A 21,257-nucleotide genomic window follows, 5' to 3' on the forward strand; every position below is an offset into this window, starting at 1 on the left:
AAGGGGGCTCAAGCCCCCCCAAACTCACCACCAAAAATGATTTTTTTGTATGTTCCCCATTTATACCTTTTGCTTACAGGTTAGATATGAATAGGACACAACAATACAACAGGGCTGAGCATTATAACAATATATTTTACATATTTACAAATAGTTTTAACAGTCGAACGTTTTCGGTTTAACTTATGCCCTCATCAGAAATCTGAAAATATTTATAAAAATGCAATAAATTTCAACTTCTTGAAGGTAAAATTACATTAGGAAAAGGCAACTACATAAATAACTACAAAAAAATTTGCACCACAGGGAACGTGATACATCAAGTAAATGTTGAAGAGAATGGACGCGCCTCCAGCAAATAATTGTTTGTTTAAATTTAGGTTGTAGCGTTTGATTAACAGTGCTTCCTATCATAACAGATACATTTTAATTAAATACATTTTAATGGCAACATTTGTTGAAGCTGACTCAGCTGACTGAGTTACCAACGTTGAACCAAATGACGTCAGTTGAAACAATCTGAAACCTTGAATGGCTGTTTTATAGTTTTTAGTCTTCATTATAATTTCAATCAATTACCATATAAGCCTGCAAACATACAAATTTCCAATTGATCATGGACACTGTATACACTATACAGGGTTTTAAACCAGATTTCAAGTTTACTTTGCATGCTTAGCAATTTTTATTCAAGAAAAATTTATTTTTTAAACATTCACAATTGATGAAAATAGCTGTGTCGTAGTATCATTGTTCATATCTGTTTTATCGTTTTCTTTCTTTTTGAATGATTTTTAAATTTTCTGCCCCCCTCCGCGAAAAAAACTCTTAGATCCGCGCCTGAGCATGGGGTTCACTAGGCTAACTTCTATTCTGATTGAGAGAACGCATCCTGATGTATCGGCAACCGGTGGATTGTAAGTGCTTTTTTAAATACCGTATTAATCAAAGGGATGGGTATTGACCTATTGTCACGTCACTATTGTCGCAAATCACTCGGCCTGCATTTCTGAATTAGCCCCCCCCCCCTAAATTTTTTTCTGGGTGCGCTATTGCAGTATGTACATGTCCAATTGTCAATAACTTATTTGACAACTTTTTGTGTTGAATGAGAAATTTGGGCTAAGTCGATACGTTTATCATGGAAATTTGATAAATCTTTTGAAACGTTTAAACACACTTGCATTGTAGCAGCTGTTGGAAAGCGGATTGCCATTGAACTCAATTTTCCTTAAAACAGCATTGTAAAACTAAAACTAAAAATGGAAAAAGTTAAAAATCACCCGAACAAAGACAGTCCTTGTGATTGCGTCACCAGCTACATCCGAGGTCGCTGAGACCGTAATCCGGACTTCCCCTAGCGAGTTGATGCGCATGGGAAACTTGACCGAATAAGATTGGTCGGCTTTGACTTGAAAATATCTGTCAGGTCCTGCGACAGTTGCGTTGCTTCCGGGAAGAATAAGCTCAAACTTTGTGCTGTTCCGCAGATTGAGATAAACCTGAAGTGCAGATAAAAATAGCTGAAACTGTATTGCAATTTAAATACTTTTTTTAAATCTTCATTTCATTGCTGTTTCGGACTTTAACACCTTGCACAATTGTTTTCGCTGTGCAACTACTTAAACGTCATAATTTTTTTAACTGCATTTGCAAATAGCATTGGAGTTAAAAAAAGGGAGAATGGAAAAGCAAAAAAAAAACAATGTTAATTAAAACCAATTAAAAAAAATAGTAAAATTACTTTCAATACTCACAGATAAATCCGACTTGAAGTAATTGAACACGATTGCTTGAACAATGATTATTTCGCCGCGGGTTATCTTCAGTGGAAGGTTGAGCGAAACGAAGAAATTGCGAAAGACAGTGATCTACAAAAATGATGAGATATTTTGACAGTCCTTTACATTAAGTATTGTTCACGCTCCTTGCCATTAGGATAACCAGTTCAAAGTAGCCTATTTTTTTTTTTTATTAAAACAAGCATTTAAAAATTAAAATAGATCATTTGAAACTTATTGGTTATGAAATGCCTTCATAATGGGCGATTTTCAGTTGTTTAGGGTTCTGCTCAGTGATTGGATTGAATTCTTAGTGAAAAGGTTTGGGCAAGTATTCCTTGATTTCGTTTGCCGTTGATCAATTGACAAAATAAGGTAGCATCATAATGAACTACTGCATGTTTATCAATTGTCGTATTCTGTGTCTTCACTGCGAAACAATTAACGTGGTGATTTTGTTGAACCAGAAATGTTTACAGAGCCAGAACCTCTTTAAAATAACGTACTTACTTTGGATGTATCAGCTATTCCAAGGCCGTATTGGTCAGACACAGAGAAAGCACTGAGGACCCATGATGTGATGGTATCTGGTGCGGTTGTATGGAAGAATGCCGACCCATCACTCCTAATAGCGAAGTGGATAACATTGGATAAGTTGTACACGAGTGTTGATTGCGCATGACAATACATAGGCTACAATTGTGGGGAAAAATTACAGTTTAAGAAATTGTCGTTTCTGAAGAAAGCATCGGACATCAGAACTTTAAAGATTTTCTCTAAAATTCAAAATCTCTTCAAACATGAACAGACCTGAAGAGTTTAAAAGGATGCTGAGTTTTTCCAGGAGACAAGCTAGGCCTATATCATTTTTCGACTAGGAAATGATTCGGATATACTCGCACGATAGCTGAATGTTCTTCTTGGGGGTCACAGAAAGAAAATTTATCAATACAAACTAGTTTTAATCAATTTCCAAAATATAAATAACATTATTATTGCTTAAATGCTACTGCGAATACAACTCCAAATAAATTCATTGATTTAGGCCAAACGTTCCCATTACACTGTCAGAATAATTGATTAAATAAATCAAATAGGATAATGGCAAGTAATAAAATGGCTCCAGACAACTTACTGCGAGTGGCCGTGAAAGGAGTTTTGCATGCACATTAAACTTTAAATTGTTTACCATAATATGAAGCAATAATAATGAAGCAAATATGAAGCAAAAACAAATTTTCAAAAGAAAACCTCCAGCAAAAGACGTGCAATGGTGAGCAGGCAAACGAGAAAGCTAAAACTGAACTGAAAATAAAAAATAACCTACTTGAAAATTTCACATGAAGTCACGGTAACAAAATAAACAGTCAATGCGGGCTGCGTACTTCGAAAGTTCACTAGATTTGAAACGTCTATAACTACTGTACACATATTATCGAGTTTAACGATTTTATTTTTGTGTTTGCAGTTTTTATGTATTTGGAGCTACAGTGATGGGCGATGCTTTGACGTGTGTGATGATTTTGAAGTGAACATCAAGTAGACCCGATTGAGTGAAAATTGTATAGCGCACGTATCAGTCCTTTTTCACATTGATTCAAAGTCTGCTGTGAAAAAAGAACCGATTTTCTGGCTGAAGTATCTTCTGACAATCACTAAGTAAACCATCCAGCCTGCAAATCGGTCTTTTTTACATTGAATCAACGTATAACAGGACTGATTTGCTGACTGGGCATGTTATGATGATATTTCATGCACTGATGAATGAGATGGAAACATATTTTGACCCTTCCTCTAAAAAGACGACGTAAGTACCCAGTTATCGCGTCATCCCACAACCACGTTTCAGGAAAACGACTCCGAGGCTTTATCGGAGACGAAGCTTTCGAAGGGCTTACTGCTGAGACTCCAGGTGGATCAAACGCCAGATCAAACATTGGTTCATTGTAGTAAATCACATAGTCGTCTGAGAGTAGAGCGCACAATTGTAACAAATATTTCAACACGAAAAAACTTGCGAAACAAAATCTTTCATAAGTTCAGCTGTTTTGATTAATAAGAATAATAACACTGGTCAACAAAATGAGAAATTTTTTTTTTGGCAGGACATCTAAGAGTGTTTTCTGGGGTTTTCAAGGTCGTTGATTACGAATATGACATTGGTTTTGCCAGATTGACTCTAGTTTAGAAGATACCTATACCCGTAGATTAACCCAAATTAGTGTATTTACCCCCTAAACATCTAACCAAGAAGCACGTAAATCTTATCAATTTTGTTTGATATAACATAATAATTAGTAACGAAAGCTTATTTAAAAAGTACTGTAAAGTCCTACATTCCACATTCCCTTTTTCATTATTCTGACATTGATGTAATAGAAGAGGAGATTCCTTCGTCAGATCAACATGCAGTAGGCCTACCTAGGGTAGATAACTGCAGCGATTATGAAGAACCCTCATTTGGTCCTCAGTTATTCAATCAATCTGAACTTAGTGACTTAGTCCGAGATCTTTGCTTGTCAAAAGAGCAGTCTGAAGTTCTTGCATCGCGACTCCAAGAAAAAATCATGCTGGATTCTGGTAATAAAGTAACATTTTACAGGACACGGGAAGGCAGCTTGCTTAAGTTCTTTTTCAAAGAAGATGATCTTGTTTACTGCAATGATGTTATTGGACTTCTTGGTCTCATGGGGGTATCACCGTATCCCTGTGAGGATTGGCGGCTCTTTATAGATAGCTCTAAAGCAAGCCTAAAAATTGTACTATTGCACAACGGAAACAAATTTGCTCCTGTACCAATTGGACATTCTACCAAGATGAAAGAGGAGTATGATGCCATCAAACTTGTCCCTGAAAAGCTTGACTACAATAGCCTACCCATCAATGGCTCATCTGTGTTGACATAAAAATGGTCAATTTTCTAATTGGTCAACAAAGTGGATATACCAAGTATCCTTGCTTCCTGTGTTTGTGGGACAGCAGGACAAAAACCCAGCACTGGCGCAAGAAAAACTGGCCAGAACGCACCTGTCTTCAAGTTGTGACAGCCAATGTAATCAATGAACCTTTAGTTCCCAGGGATAGAATTGTATTTCCTCCTATGCACATTAAATTAGGGTTAATGAAGCAGTTCGTCAAATCATTAAACAAGGGGGGGGGATTGCTTCAAGTACATTTGCAGTCAATTTCCAGGACTCTCCGATGAAAAGCTTAAAGCTGGTGTCTTTGATGGACCTCAGAATTGAGACCGTTGGTTTAATGAATTTTTTTTGCAGTTTATGGGTCACTTTTTGGTGGTCGTACGATCATTTCTAGGTTACTTTCCAGAAGTTTGAAAGTAGGTTCACTGATGTTTACCGATGAAAAAATTCTGTCAAAAATTGATTAAAATTTCTCAAACAAAAAATCTTGTGGAGATAGTACAACGAAGCATTTGGGACTCGTTTGAAAGCAAAAACTCGTAAGCGATGATGATGAAATATCGCAACAACGGAAACAAAACGTTGTTGTTGAAAAGGAGCGATCTTCCTGGCGTCAGCACTACCTGCACTCGACTGCCGAGAAACACAAAACGTTGTTTGTACAAACCACGCGTAGCAACAAAAAAACATGAAGTGTGGTACAGGATTATCGGATTCGTGTTGGAAGTTGGTACAAATAAACAAAATGCCCCCCCCCCCTGCTTTTCATAAAAAAGTTGGCAATGTCAAGGTGTCGTGGGTTGAGCATGCAAATCAAAAAGAATATTGCACAATCCGTCAGCTCAATAGGTTTTGTCACATAGCGAAGACGTGGTGTTGTTTTGATACAAAACATAATCTGGTATTGATCTCGGAAATGTACAGTTGTTGGCCTTCTAACTAGGGCACTGAAGCAAATATTCAGGAAGTAGCTATTCAATAGTGTGGGCCATAGTCTTGACAGGAAGTAATCACACACCATTCAAAGCAGTTTCCCACGAGGCGTAAGCAATGGCAGCAGAGATTTAAAACAAAACGAAAGCAACAACTAATTGAAAAAAGTAAAGTAATTCAAAAGCAGCATGAAAACACATGTCCCACAAACACTTCAACTAAAAGTTGGAATCTGAGTTAGAAAATAAACGACTGCCTTTCCCACAGTAAAGTGAATGGACCTCACCGAGTTGTGGAATCCAACCATAACCAGGTTTCGGGGAAATTCTTTCTCTCTTTTACTCGGCTCTGCCCTGTGTCGCCACCTGCATTGTCGTAGTCAGATTGCAAGACAATATACCAACCGTCATCTTGATTGTCATCATCTCCATCTTCCGCAATAAAAAACGCTAATAAACATATTTAAAACTGAAAACTTGACTACGGCTTTCTAGGAATGAATGGAATAAGGTTATTTTTCTACATATTACAACACAAAACTAATACTGAGCTTAATGCCTTAAACTTATACATGTTTAGCACACGCAAGCTACAGTATGGAAATTTAAACCTGATGCTTTTATAAATATCTTGAAATGGTTACGACTAGTTATTTAACACAAGAAAAGCCTATAGGACACCTCACTCATCTTCGTACGCTTGTTGTAACTCTTTCAAGCTCAACCAATCTAATCAAGACAATACCTCAAACCTTATTTAGACTGCAACAAAAACAGTATTCAAAATAGTTCATAAGTCATGTCCAGTAATATTGGGAAAGATGCTACTTAAAGAAGTAGAGAGTAAGACATGCAAAGTAAGACAAATCCGTAAGACAATGACAAATCAAAAGTTGAACATTAACCAAACTGTTTAAGGTTATCTACACCCGCAATTAAGCATTACCCTTTCTACAGTGTTCTATGTTCTGTACACGTATTCAAAAACATTTGCCAACCGCTGTGCTGATCTTTACTTTTTGGGCTGAGTCCTTTGCATCAAAGTAAGTGGAAGGACTTCATTTAAAGGAAATGAAAACGATTTAAATTACTATTCTATGTGCTCTTCAAGTTGTCTTTTTCTAATACGACTCGCACATTCCTTTAGTTTCCAACTGTCTTCCTTGCAGTTCATGTATATTTTGCACCTTACCTATAGGAAACTTGAATAACTGAACCGCAGGTTTCGGTCTATTCAATATCAATGCATGCCGCTCTTGAGTCTTGACATTATTCACAAACTCGATTTTACTCTACTGCTTTTTATTATTTCAGTTTCGTATGCACAAAATGTCTTCACACGTATAAAATCTCTCATAAGATCAAAATGTAGAAAAAACATCTGTGTTTGCAATTCAACAGATAGTGCACCTCAGAACCATCTACAGTGACTTTTAAATGTAGGGAAATTGGTAACCAGTGGGACGCTTTACCAGTGAGGCACTACCATTTTCTTGAAACGTTGTGAACGTAAATGACAGCAAATTTGTGTGTGGAACCTAGATACTGATCAATGTTGTTTAGCGTAGTTTGATGGCAAATTTTTTTGTAGTTTAAGAATGACATCAAAAAGAGTTTTTTCCCTTGCTAAAGTACCCGTAGTAAAATTTTTTTGTATTTTTGGTTCAACAGTAACTTTGTAGGAAGTAGTTTTTAGATTGAGTTAATCTTTATAACTTGTACTTCCATTAAGCAAAAACTGCAAAGTTAAATTTTTTTCAAGAGTTGGACTGAAAGGCAAAATATTTTAAAATGGGGTTCAGGCAACAGTGGGACATTTTGTTCAACGACCTGTAGGACAGTATAAACTAGAGATGCAGCGAACCCAAAATTTTTATCCGCACACCGCACCGCAACTGACTCATCTATCCGCGCACCGCACCGCACACCGCAATTTATCTGGAACTTTGACACTGCACCGCACCGCACACCGCAAATTACAAAATTAAAAAAAAATATTTTAACGAGTTATTGTTTAGAAAGTCAATTGTAGGAAAAAGCATCCATGGCATATAACTGGTAACCTAGTACCAATACAGTTGTGCACTAATTGGCCAGGCTAACCAGATCATATTCTCTTATCAGCAATGCATCTAAGTTCTAAGACATAATACAAACTAAGACAAATAGAATGTTCCTGGATCCAGTATCAGGACTTTTGAACACTTTTTGTAAGCAATAATGCAATTATAATGCCAGTGGCTATATGAACTACACACACAAGAGTAAAACTTATAGCCTGAACTCACTGGGCTAACTGATATAGTAAATAATGCGGTAGTTGCGCTAGGCCTATAGCCTGGTAACTGAGCTTATCAGCTAGGCTACTAACCAAAAACATTCGTACAGCTTCCCTGACAAGCAAGCCCTAAAACCCTGTCAACTGCAAGCCATTTGCAATTTGCATTTGCATAGCTTTCCATCTTAGGGTTTCCGAAGGGAAAAATAACTGATCCGTGTTTCCAATTTAAATTTGAAGTTTCATAGCTGATTCTTGAAAAGTTGAAAGTTTACGTTTACGAAAGTTTAATTTCTTGAAAGTTTACGTTTACGAAAAATTAATTTCTTGAAAGTTTACGTTTACGAAAAATTAATTTCTTGAAAGTTTACGCGGCAAGCGGCGCGGCGCGGCTTTGTCATTTCAACCTTCCACGCGGCGCGGCGCGGCGCGGCACGCGGCGAAAAAGTCAAAAGCGGCCGCGTACGCGGCGCGGCTTGCATCACTAGTATAAACGTATGCATAATTGCATATACAACATATATGCATACGATACGATATATTCATATGATGGACGATGGTGTTAACACATCCTTATCTTCAAAAAAATCATGGGACCTTTAAACAATTCCGTGTGCATTCTGTTTTGTATCAAAGATGAACAGCTTGTAACGCACAAGCTGTTCGTATAAATTACGTCAAAGCAATGAAGGGATAAAATGGACTCAATGAGTATGCAGTAGACATTCCTTGTGCACATTCCACCAACAACAAAAAAGAAAAAAGAGCAACTAAGAGAGATAAAATCTTGTAGAATTGAATGTCTTGTTCAATGTTATTTGCTTAAAGCAACATATAAAGTTAAATTTAACAGGTAAAATATATAGAACAATGCCAAAGAATATGAAGAAAGCTACAAAGAGTCAACCAACATGAAGAATATTACAACAAAGATCGTCCTTAACAACACTAGCGATCTTTAGCAGTGTGGAGATATCATCAGCTACTGGAAGCAGGTACACATAAAAATAACGTAAAGGGATCCTGATAAAACTTGTTTTGAGAAATACAAAGCCCACCGTAATTGTTAAACCTTGTTTCCGGTTTGCTGATGCAGCTGCAACAAATGTAGTAAAGAGCAAGGCTCCTCTTATTACTTCAAAGTGTCAACTTCGTTGATTGATGATGTCGTTGTCTATCGTTTTCGAGAATTCTGGTTGGCGCATTAACTTGAATATATTGCAAAGGCGTCTGTTCCATTTTGATAAGTGGAGTTGGTTACATTTACTCTTAACGCACTCGTGAGCCTGATAAGCCACCAGCGTTGTCTAGTGGCAAGGTGAGCCAAGACAATTACAGCTACGGTGCATATTGCATAATCAACTTCATGTCAACCAAACCTTCAGACAGATGTCTTCGTAAAATTATCCAGCTAATACAAATGCCATCACGCTGAACCCAATGGATAACAAACATGAGGAAGTGCCAATCGAGCAATTAGTTTGAGGTTTATGCGTGATTCAATTAAATCATGAACTGAAACAATGACAATGAAGATGGCTGCTTTAAATGCTCGCTGTGTTGATGAAGCAAGCTGCCATTCCTATACCCTGTTATTTTCCTATCCCAGAGCCAGGTTTCGGGAAACAAGGTTCTGGGTTTGGAATTGGAAACGGAAGTTGGTGAACGCGAAGCAGTATTTTGGTCCACTGCAGCATCAAAATACACCCCTTCATAAGAATCTTCTAAAGCCACCGGGAAATCAAAATAGTCTAAAATGAAATATCAAAAAACTGATAAAAGATGTCGAAAATCTTCATTGCACTTCAACAAGAAATCAATGAAATTAACACCCAATTACATTCGTAGTACAATGTTTCCAAAATATCATACTTTATGTGCCAAATGAAAAAAAAATCAAATAAAACTTGATATAAGAAGCAGACAATGTTTTATTATTATCATTAAGCATTACGTTTTCAAATTAAAAAAAAAAAACTACAAGAACTACCAGGCGCACTTTTCGACCAATCATATCGAGCAACATCTTAGCGAAACCAACGAAATCTTTTACGTGACTGACACACATCACACAAGAACAAAATTACAAAGCAAAAAGGAAAGCAAATCATTTAACCTAATTATTAAATAGTTTAAAGTACCGTACGTATTTTAACATTAATGCTTTAATAGAGAGTTTGCTTTGTTGAATCATAGACAGACAATTAGTTTTTTAATACGCAGCAGACTGAAGACTATTGTGTCATTTTTACTAGATCTGCTTGGATCAATGCGACACAACTATCTGGCACGATCAGTTTTGAGACATAATATGTCATAAAAAGAATTTCAAGACTGAGACGCACATTGCAAATGAACTGATCTACAAATGAGCCCTGAGGAAACCAGGATCGGCCAGTAATTGACTGGGTAACGTATTCTTGCACTGGTTCAAAAACTGTAGTGACAATCATGAAAATGCAATGCGTCATTTGAATTGATTTTTAAAAAAGGAAAAGTAGCAGGTTGCTTGATCTAAACACAAACAACATGTCCAGCTGGCAAGAATGCAGTTAAATACATTGTTGAGCACAAAGTCAGTAAATGTTTCGATTGAAAACAATCAGTTCATATCCTAGACAGAAGTGTTTAAAGTTACATGTGTTAAGCTCCCAACCCACGGATCAAACTGCCGGCCAGTGATGCAACCTTTTTTTTTGTCTCGCAGGATTTTATTAAATGCCTTTTAAATCTGGCTAGCCGATATACTGCACTATACACAACTTTCAGTTATAAATAATAAACTAGTATAAACTAGCTTAAAATAAATAATTAGGAATTTAACGTAATTAAAACCACAGTAGACTGGACTACGCTGTATATTTGTAAGAGCCATAGTCCTAGACCAGCGTTTCTTAACCGGGGGTGCTGGAAAAGACTGTAGGTGGTGCTAAATGCATGCAGTATAATATCAAAAAAATGCCATTTTACTTTTCTGCATTTTCCGTCTTACTGCCAGTATCAGCAGTTGTCATATCAATGATAGCTGTTTCGAAGTAGCCTACATGATTTGTTGTTATTGTAGTCATCTTCCAGTCAAGTACGGAAATTGATCCTGAGTAGTTTGTGCGAACTTACCTGGTGGGTGCTTTGTTGTACCGTAATATTGTTGCTCACCTCTCGCTTCCAAAAACCACCACATGGCAAAATGCTTTCCCACAAATCACTCATATCCACAGTGGATACAGCAGCCCTTATTGGCAGACATGAGTGATGATAATAAACTAAAGAAGGAGCTGATGACATGCAGATGAATCAGAGCTGTCGGACAAAATTTCGTCAACTTCTGCTTGTTGATTTCTGGTGTGATCAGTTGATAGCATATCCTGCATTGGCACGAGCAGCATAAGAATTGATCGTTCCAATTCTGACTACCCACCTGTGTGAAAAGGCGTTCTCCACCATGCTCAAAATCAAAACAATTGGCCAGAACCGCCTTCAACGTGGGTTGCTCCACGGTATGAGAGTGGCTTTGACCAACACGAAGCCTCGAATAAAGAAATTGGTCACACATAAGCAACAAAAGAAATCGCATTGATACATGTGTAACTAGTTACCCAGCTGGGTAACTTAAGTTTTTCCATGTTCTTTCACTATTCTCGGGTTTTCCTTTTTCTTTTATCACCAATGAGTCAATGACGACAGTAGTTTTGAAGAATAAACAAAACGATCAATTTGTACATCGCTTTCCTTTCAATAGTGCAGGCCAAAGTTTAATGCCGGTGCCGAAATTTTGACATGGTTTTTAATCACTGGCGGTATATTTTGTATTTTTTTGTCGCCTAACAAACTGTGCTGTTGCTGAGAGTTGATTCGCTTACATATGGTTATAATTGAATTTCTGTTGGTGACTGAAAGTCAAATACCAAATAACTTATACCAAATACCTATGTCAAATACCTACTACCCAAATACCTATACCAAATACCTTATGTCAAATACCAAATAACCAAATACCAAATTCGTTAAAACAACTGCACAGTTTGTTAAACAACAAGAGACTTCATTACAAAATATATCGCCAGCAATCTGAAGGCATGTCAAAATTGCAGCCTCTACTAAACTTTTGTCGGCACTGTAGTAGTCGTATGTCAACGATAGTTAGGGGGTGCTAGACTGTTCAGGCCTGTTTACAGGGGTGCTAGAGTCAGAAAAGGTTAAGAAACGCTGTCCTAGACCTAGATGGTACTGTATGTTTATCAAGTTAATGTTAAGACAGTTGTTTATTGTAAACATAATAATGGATCTCAATAACACAAAATGTTCACAAACACAAAAGCACTGCATTAAAATATGCGTGACGTTTGATATAACGTAAGCATCGTAATTATTGTTCTACTTGTAATCAACAACTGAGTCAATAAGATTCACACTTACTGTGTTCGGGGCCTGAATACAGCAATGCATCTGTAAGACAAATTATCCCAGCTTTCTGCAAACGAAAAAAAAAGAAGTGAGCTTATAACAAAGCAAAATCAAACCACTCAAAACATGATATATCAGTTAACAGGACAGAAATGAAAAACTACTGGAGCCATAGAATGCAAAACCAAATCGTGCTTTACTCAAAAAATTCATTAAATGTTTTTCAAATTTTAGGCTAATATCCGATATTCAGCTGGCTTAATATCATTTCAGCTGGCTTGTTCAAACTTGCACAAAAACGAAATTCAGGGAGAATTTTATCGATCAACTCACACAACAATACAGCGGCGTTTGTGAATTTAGGCGGAACATAGACCGAGACTTGAAAGTAAATTACCAATCAGTCAAATAATTTAGACGATAATTTGGGCTAATTTGAATTTTGTCGTACTTTTTCCTTGAATACACGGCTTTGCCAGTGGCGTACGGAGAAATTTTTCTTGGATGAAGAGGCTTGAAAAAAAATTGCATGAGACCATTTTAAACGTAACCAAAATTTACTTTACGACAGAAGCGAAAGCAAACCTATAACAGGTCACAAAACGTAGGCTTGTATTGCTGTGCTAAAGCTGAGGGCTACAGGGTGGTCGAGTAAGCTTCAGTAACATGTAAGTTAGTGAAGCTTTTTTGTTAACAATTTGTTGGTTAAGTGGGCAATGCTATGGAAGGCATGAATGCAATCCTGTCCACAATCCACATGTATTGCATCCGGTATTTGATCGGTCTTTCCTGTGGAGTACGAAGATGTTTTTCATTGCAGTTACTTTAAGATTGCATTTCGTAGCATAAAGCATTTTAAATACTCGTTGCAGTGCTTTGCTTTTACTTTGCAACAGAAAAAGGTTGGTCAAAGATGATAAAAATCTCTACAAACCCTATGATGAATTGTGGGCTACTATTTATCAAACAAAACTTTGAAATACGCTGTGCCTTCTTCGAAACATCCTTAAGTGAAAGCAGTTGGTATATCTTAAAATAAACACTTTTTTACACAATCCCTCGGATTTTGATTTTTCTAAACCTTTTCTACCTTGTAGGTTACGATTCTCATGCATTATCATTTCACATTTCTTTCAAGCGCATAACGAAACCAAATTGCTATGATCTCGAAATCAAAGAAAAAAAATTGTAAAAAATGAAACAAAACAAAATTTGTTTTGAAAAGGTTTTAACGTAACTCTAAATTTGCTTATGCAAGAAGCTGTCTCATCAAACGGTGAAAACTGTCGCCTACGATAGCGAACCTGGGTCCACAATAGCCTAGTTTTTTTCAAGCATCTCTACTACGCTTACAGACAACAAAAGCAATCAAAAATTTAAAACTTCGATACCAGATACTTAATTTTTCACTTTTTTGTTTCGTCGCAAATATCATGAGACAAAGACGTGTTTACAAAACTCGATTCGCACAAAAACTAGTGATACGTTGCGTTGGTGAAGAAAAAACACATTATGACGCATTTTTATAAAGCAATAAAACAATACAAAAAATTGAAATACCAAGCTCAATGATGGGGGGGGGGGGGGGGGGGTGGTTAACTTCCAGCCCCCAACCTTAATCAATAAATTATAAAAATTCCCGAACCTGATTGCTTTTGCTTACTTGTTAAGTTAAAGATACTCAGAACTAAAAAAGAAAAAATGCTACTTTGTAAGCAGAAAGAAACACACCACTGTGAGAAAAAACCACTGCCCAACAACTGCATTTAAAACCCAATTGCTAAATAAGCTTCAATCAAGCTTAACCGTCTAACAAAAAGATGTCAGTGTAACGTGTTCAGAAACTTTGTAACATCTTCACACGTACTTGGAAAACTTCGGTCGCATCTTTGGCACCAGACGGGCGCGGGTAGTACCACCACCACCAATCGAAAGCATTTTCGTTTGAATCGTCGTCAGACACCGAGTATTTGTCTAAATCTCTAACTACCTGAAAATATTGTTTTCAACCGTCAACACCACAGGAATCATAATTTGACTACAAAAAAAATATTCAAATTGCATTGTTTCCAGCAAAAATTGTTCCTGTCTCATTGCTTCAACGTTCAAGCTCTGAAAAAATATATATATTTACTTACACGGAAATAATAAGTTCACAAGCCAGTCATGTACTCTATACAAAGACCAAGGAAACAAATGCATTTCCCTCAAGCAGTGAGTAAAAGACAGACTAACTGTTTGACAGTCTAATGACTGTTTGACAATCTGTTTGTTTGATTGACTGTTTGACAGTCTAATGACAGATTTTGCTGTTTGAGCTCATACTCTGTCCTTGGTAATGTCGTTTCCAGACTTGAGCAACAAAACACTTTGATCAATTGCACGGATCCCAACAAGCGACCCGGCAGCGTTTGTAAGGACGCCAATGCTGACGTTTTCCCCGGCGTCCACTTTTGAAGAGGATCTCGTAATCCGCACCTTCAAAAAGAATATTTTAGTTAGAAAAAAAATTGACGTTGATGCTCAAAGTGACAATGGAATATTTAGATTAGATATTTGTAACAATCCAGTTCGGGATGTCTCAAGCTTTTGTGGCATATGACTTCGCATCTAATCTGTTGAGGCAAATTACTGACAATCTACGATCGCCCAAAGCTATATGTTTCGAGACAGCAAAATCCGTCATTTTTACATTGATTCTACGTCTAAGACGTTGAATCAATGTAAAAATGACGGATTTTGCTGTCTGGCTTGTAGAATTCATAGAGTCGCCTGTTTCATGCGAGATGACGCTCTGGCTGCATCAAAAATCTTGTTGCCTTTATTTTTCGCACAAAGGCGGTAAAAATTTAGACAACTTAACGCTTTATCTAGGGTTCAAGAAAAACATGACTTTACAAAGTGAATGTTTGCTTTTGCAAGAGCTTAAGCGGATTGCTCAATGCAATGCAAATAGAAATATTTCAAAAACAGAACATAGCAAATACTTGTATGACAGCTTGCTCTGTTAGGCCATGAAACATTGGATAAAAATTTCATCACAAACCTGGTCTTCCAAGGAAAGTGAAACCGAAACTTGGACGTAATCTGCTACAATTTCGCCACCAGGCCTGACGTAAGAGACAAGAACTTGTACACCCGGCACCATGGTGTGAGTGACCGGAAAAGAATAGGAATGTTTCGTACCAGCTACCCCACCTCTTGCTGTGAAGCTCGCGTTTCGGAAAATTTCACCTCTTGCTAGTATCTGAAGTGATATAAGTTTGAAATGCTGTTGACCGACATATTTTACCAATTTGTTGCCAAAAAGTTTGAACTAGCAATGACTCAATCGAATTCGGAAGAAAGTGTTGAAGAAAACACACTTTCTATAACTTGTAGCTTCAAGGCTGGAATTGAGCATGCTGTTTGAAGAGGAAAAACAGTTACCAGGCAGCAAATCACTTGCTTTTTGCCTTGATTTAACGTGTGAAAACGTTAAATCAATGCAAAAAGGGACACTTGCTGGCCGGGACAATCTGCTCACCAGAATGTCAAAACCGTTCACTGGTTCGGTTGTTCTAACGTCAATTGACGCGATAGTTCCAGGGGATACGCTGTTGTCGGTTGTTGATATTTGCAAGAACGAGTTCGAAGGCGATTGTGCTCGTTTGGCCTCGAATTGATTGTCGAATCGACTGAACTGTGCAGTCTCGTTGGTGTAAGGCTGTAACGAGACACTTTTGTTTGCCAGGCAGCAATATTTCCAGTAGCATTATTGCACTTGTTTCTAAAAGGAAAATCTTTTTATCAGAGACTCAGAAGTAACAAAACTGTGACCAACACATTACATATACTATCGGTGCTTGCAGTCGCTAATAACAGCTGTACCACATTTTAGTGTAAACTATTGTGCAAGATTTTACAATAAAATAAAACAGAAATTTCAGCGCAACAACAGGGTGCTTTTTATGAACATTATAGTCGTCATTTTAACCTAAATCAAATTTACTGCGAACGAAACCAGTAAATAGCATATCAATTTTCCAAGCTTTTTATTCAATAAGCATTGAATTCGACGGTTTTTCCAATTCTTAACCTATGATTAGCATTCGCTCGTCATTTTCAATAAACACACACAGTAAAAGAGTTTTCTATGATTACTATCCGTTGAGCAAATACTAATTGATTCAATTTCAAAAAACAATTGACGAAAAATTCTTTGAGATTTCTAGCTGTATGCCCTGCAACCATTGAATCGTTTACCACAAACTTCATCGAAACGAATTCATCGGTTTTGGCGTCGACCGCCACAGCAACAACTCCATTGGGAGGAATATTGTAAAGCTGCATCTCCTGACGTGTACGGTAATCCCACGGCAAAGGTATGGTGGTATCTTCAGGAAACTGATGACCTCTTGGATATCTGCAAAAACGGTTCAAGACATAAAACAATCGAAATGAGAGGACAGCTGGCTGACGAAAAAAACACAATTGAAGAAAAATTGCTTGGGTTAATAGGAGCTCTCAATCTCGTTCGTCTATAAAGAATTTGTATCATTGTTTTTTCTTTTCTTTTTTCGGGATAAAATCTCCCGGTATTTATTGTTCAGTGAACTAGAAACAATAGGTTGCATACCGTACCCAACAACCAACACAATTTTTTTCCTTTTACCACTAATAACTTTGTGCGGAAATGTAGCTATTTTTCATTCGTAGTCTTGGGCTGACAGAGCAGGCACAATATCAGACAAACAAATGTCAACACTCAATAGTCCTTAAGGTGCAGAGTAAGAAAGTTAAAGGAATGGTGCACTAACTCGTATGTAATCTCGAGAATCAAATTATTGTTGAGTCGGTCCACTTCCAATAATCTTTTGCCGTCAACTTCACTGACTTCAATCTGCCAATAAAAGTAAACTGGAATTTAAAGCCAGTCGTATACACACATATTTTTAAAAATAATTGACAAAATCTGTGTCAAATATTACCCCAGTGATAAATTATCTACACGCCGCGCCATCAAAAACAACGTTTTGTTAGTAAAACCTTACATAAGCATTGTAGGTCAGTCCTGGCTTGACAGTGTCCAGTTTATACAGCGTCTTGACTTTAATATTGGTAGGCTCTGCTGCGATCTCCTGCGTGTCGTTGAATGTGGTTCCAGTAAATTTCTCTTTCACCTCTCCAAAGACTCGGAACTTTGTCGAGTAGGTTGCTGACCACTCAAGTTTATTGCGTGCTTGATCCAGTGGTATAAATACTTCCCAAGTTCCCTTGAAGTTCTATACCAGCAAAACGAAAGTCATGAAGTAAAGTAAAGCACATCGATTAGGATGCTACCGTAGGGCTATTGTGCGCACGACTCCAAATTGATCGGCGACAATCGCTGTTTTTCAACTTTCATTAAATCTTAGCAAACTAATTGTACAAGAATGAGATATGCAAGTATATCAAATAATACGCATCAATTCATTTAAGATCCGACTTAGATCAAGTGGTGCTGGTTCGGTTGTCGAGGTGTGCGCTTCAGCAACGTATTTCAGGACTGCTCTACTTTTAGCGGCACCTAGTTATGGAATAAATCTCCGGCAACAACACTTCAAAAACTATCGGAAACTTTACTGCGGCAATCTCGGCAACCTGCCTATTCTCTCAGGGTCGTTGAGAGGACAATTTTAGCCCGGTACCAATGAAATCATCGGGCTCTAAATCAAGACAGTTCTAATGAAAACTCCTAATATTCAAAAACACGCAGTGGTTGCGTCAAGTTCCCAGTCCCCTTGGAAAGGTTAGGGTTTCCTAAATCATCCTGGGTCTGGCTTCAAAAGCATCCTCTGGGTCCCCTGTCAATGCTACTGGGTCCCTATTGTAGCCACGCTGTGATTTAGAAATCTAGCGTTAGTTCATTCTATTCTTATTTCTGGCCATCACAACAAAAACAATACATGCCAAACGTAGCAAAGGTCTAGAAAAAGGTAGAAGCAACAAAAAGCAAACGTGATAACATGACGCGCTTGAGACCAAAATAGAGCAACAAGTGTAAAATTTGGCACAGTCGCAATGCCTTAGTTTAGTAGCGGTATGTAGTCTGCAATGTAGATGTGTTTACTGTATTTGCTTGGAAAAATAAATTGAAATTATAATATTGCGTTGCTCTCGACGTGATAACGTGCCTGACACCTGAATATAATTAGTTTAAAATTTGGTACGGTTACAATACCTCACTGGAATGAACAATTGAATTTTTCGTGCTGTCGGGGGACGCAAAGTCAGAAAAAGAGGGATAATACGATCTTCCAAAATTTGGTGAAATAATTATTTTAGCCGAGCCATCAACAGGTTTTCCGAAAGTGTACCTAGAAGTAATAATAATTATATAGTTTACAATAGCAATGTATTCTACAACAAAATACCGTAAATTCAAAATTTTTAATTAATTCTTCAATTTTTTAAGCATTGCATTCAGTTGAATTGATTTCTCGGCTTAAATACAAATTATGCCAAGAATTACAATTTTTTTCATTTGAAACTGGATCGTGACGGTTTAGTTTTAAAACAGTTTCAAATTTCTCAGCGTTCCAGTCAAATACTAATTTTTTGAAGAAATTTTTCGCAAGAAATGCATGGTGTTCGCTGATCCAGGCCATTTCAAACACCAAAAAAAAAATCAAAACTTTGCACTAAAAATTATTAGTTTGTAAAAACTAAATTTGAAAACACAAATGGCAAGTCATTAGCTGCAAAATTTCATTTCAACCACTTGTTTTACTGTAGCTCTTTGGTATAGTAACAGATTTAAATGTGATATGTTTTCTGCCTGTATGTATGTTGAACAAGTTTAAAATAATTAAAAAAAAAACACTTCCTTTCTATTGCGCAACCAAGCTGACCTAAAACTTAAATCACTCAGAATAAAACCAAATCCACCATAACTATGGGCCTATGGGTGGCCCTCAGCAAGTACATTTAGAGTAAAAGTGACATAACTTCTGCTGCGTCACCACCACACTGCACTGAAACTATGTATATTGTTGAGACCTGAGAACCGCATTTATGCGATTGATTGAGCGCCATATAAAAATTCACAATAAAACCATTGCAGTTAGTAGCTTGGATACGATATTTATGCCTTACGTGGCAGTTAGCTTAACAGTAAAGCCTTCCATGTTTGGATGAATGTAAGATGGAATATCTAGTTTCACCTCGAACTTTGGAAGTTTATAAACCTCAACTGTAACAGGGAGAGTTTCTTTGTATCCCTAAAGAAATAATTACATATTGTTAGCTTCATGGTGGACAATGCATATATATTATACGGGTCTGCTACTATTCGGTGAGTCCGATTCGGTGAGTTCCTAACCTCTAACCCCTAACCCTAAAACGGCAATGATAATTAGGCTACGGTACCCGATAATTTAAAAAAAAAATTGAGAAAACCCCCCGTTAAGGGATCGGACTCACCGAATCGGATTCACCGAAACGGGCCATTCCGGTATTATACATACCGTATTTCAAAAGCAGGTTTCGTTAGATATGTTTTTTTTTTTAATTAGGCTAACCAATACAAGATAGATTTTGAAATAATCAAGATTACATTATGTAAACCATGAATAAACACCTTGAAAACGTCTTTTTTGATAAGATGGTTAGAATTGTTTACATGCAAACCAAACTTGGGAGCTATGTAATATTCTCCAGCAATGGTTCTATAATACATTGTACAGTAACGACACTGAGAAGAATTATAACAGATTTCAAATACAAAACGTGATTCATTTTCCTACTGTCTCACCTGCACGATGTAACTGACTTTCCAATCCCCTTCAATCGAGTCTTTGTTAAGGGGGAACTCTCCACCAACATAACCCTGCTTAAGCGAAACATGTTTCTCAAGAAGAACAATGTTATCATTTGGATCTTGAACTTGGTATGTGACTGTTTCGTTCAATGGGCGAAGATCAGAGTTTAAACAAATCGCTCGGAACTTGACTGGAGAGTAAAAATTCAATTGGTCAAGTAAAGAAGAAAAATTATAATTAGGCTATGTGAAATAATAAACAAGACACAGGCACAAAAAAAAACGGAATTATAAAGCAAAAAAGAAAAAGTTTGTGCGATTGTTAGTCAGGTTTTGAGGTCAATAAGTGGGACAATTTTGAGCGGGACAAAAATCTTGACAATTTTTATCCTTTCATTAGGCTATACAGGTTTAGTTCGTGTGGTAAGCTACGAAATACATTTTCGTGCATTATTAAATCTATGAATGAAAATATTTCATCTATTCAAACTAAGCCACTTATGTAATAGATCGACCATCTTCGGAAACGAAGGGCGAACAGAAGAAGAGAAGAAGAAGAAGAATAGATCGACCAAACAGGCCATGTGTGATCAGCTCACAGCAAATCAGGAAGAAAGTGGCCGTCTTTCAGTTGGTTTGCCTTGCACCATCCCAGGTAACATTACATTTTCCACTGAGTTTCTTCTTTCAATGTGACCGAAGCATCGTAAGTTTTTAAACAATTAGTTTTCTGAGTTGGTAATTACATGGATCCAGGTATCGCCTATTTGTTTAGTAACGCATTCATTCGTTTTTCTTTCTCTTTAGGTTTAGCTAATGCGTGATAACCTCCTGTGACACCACATTTCAAACTGTTTTAACTTTTTAATAGTACCTACGCTTTTTGCATGTCTACATTCGCATTCGTGACCGTATGTATTAATTTATATATATACATATACATAGGCGTCGAAATAGGGTGGGCAGGGTGGGCGACGCCCACTCTGCCGTGAAACGAGGGTGGGCAAAATATGTTTCGCCCACTCTGTTTTCATGCCACTTATGAAGTGTTCGTTACAATTATTTCCGTTTTTCTTAAACGCTGGACTATCCAACCAACTGCAGCGCAACTTCTTGTTTTACGCTATGTCTCTCGCTAGGTATCCGACAGAACAAAGCAAT

At 37.2% G+C, this 21,257-nt stretch overlaps 1 protein-coding gene across 1 annotated transcript in view; it reads right to left on the reverse strand.

Moving 5' to 3' along the window:
* Window positions 1-21,257, reverse strand: part of LOC145781500 (CD109 antigen-like) — a 64,009-nt gene that overhangs the window by 33,178 nt on the left and 9,574 nt on the right. Inside the window, exons 5-19 of the mRNA XM_082593232.1 lie at window positions 20,091-20,287; window positions 19,433-19,557; window positions 18,519-18,654; window positions 17,350-17,580; window positions 17,116-17,198; window positions 16,562-16,721; window positions 15,843-16,022; window positions 15,363-15,563; window positions 14,642-14,794; window positions 14,184-14,306; window positions 12,329-12,383; window positions 5,922-6,084; window positions 2,292-2,406; window positions 1,758-1,871; window positions 1,284-1,502 (exon numbers count right to left, since the gene is read on the reverse strand). Of these exons, the coding sequence (XP_082449358.1) occupies window positions 1,284-1,502; window positions 1,758-1,871; window positions 2,292-2,406; window positions 5,922-6,084; window positions 12,329-12,383; window positions 14,184-14,306; window positions 14,642-14,794; window positions 15,363-15,563; window positions 15,843-16,022; window positions 16,562-16,721; window positions 17,116-17,198; window positions 17,350-17,580; window positions 18,519-18,654; window positions 19,433-19,557; window positions 20,091-20,287 (2,255 nt within the window). The remainder of the gene's footprint in view (window positions 1-1,283; window positions 1,503-1,757; window positions 1,872-2,291; window positions 2,407-5,921; window positions 6,085-12,328; window positions 12,384-14,183; window positions 14,307-14,641; window positions 14,795-15,362; window positions 15,564-15,842; window positions 16,023-16,561; window positions 16,722-17,115; window positions 17,199-17,349; window positions 17,581-18,518; window positions 18,655-19,432; window positions 19,558-20,090; window positions 20,288-21,257) is intronic.

This window comes from Aplidium turbinatum, chromosome 1, assembly GCF_918807975.1.
Source record: "Aplidium turbinatum chromosome 1, kaAplTurb1.1, whole genome shotgun sequence".
NCBI classification, from domain to species: domain Eukaryota; kingdom Metazoa; phylum Chordata; class Ascidiacea; order Aplousobranchia; family Polyclinidae; genus Aplidium; species Aplidium turbinatum.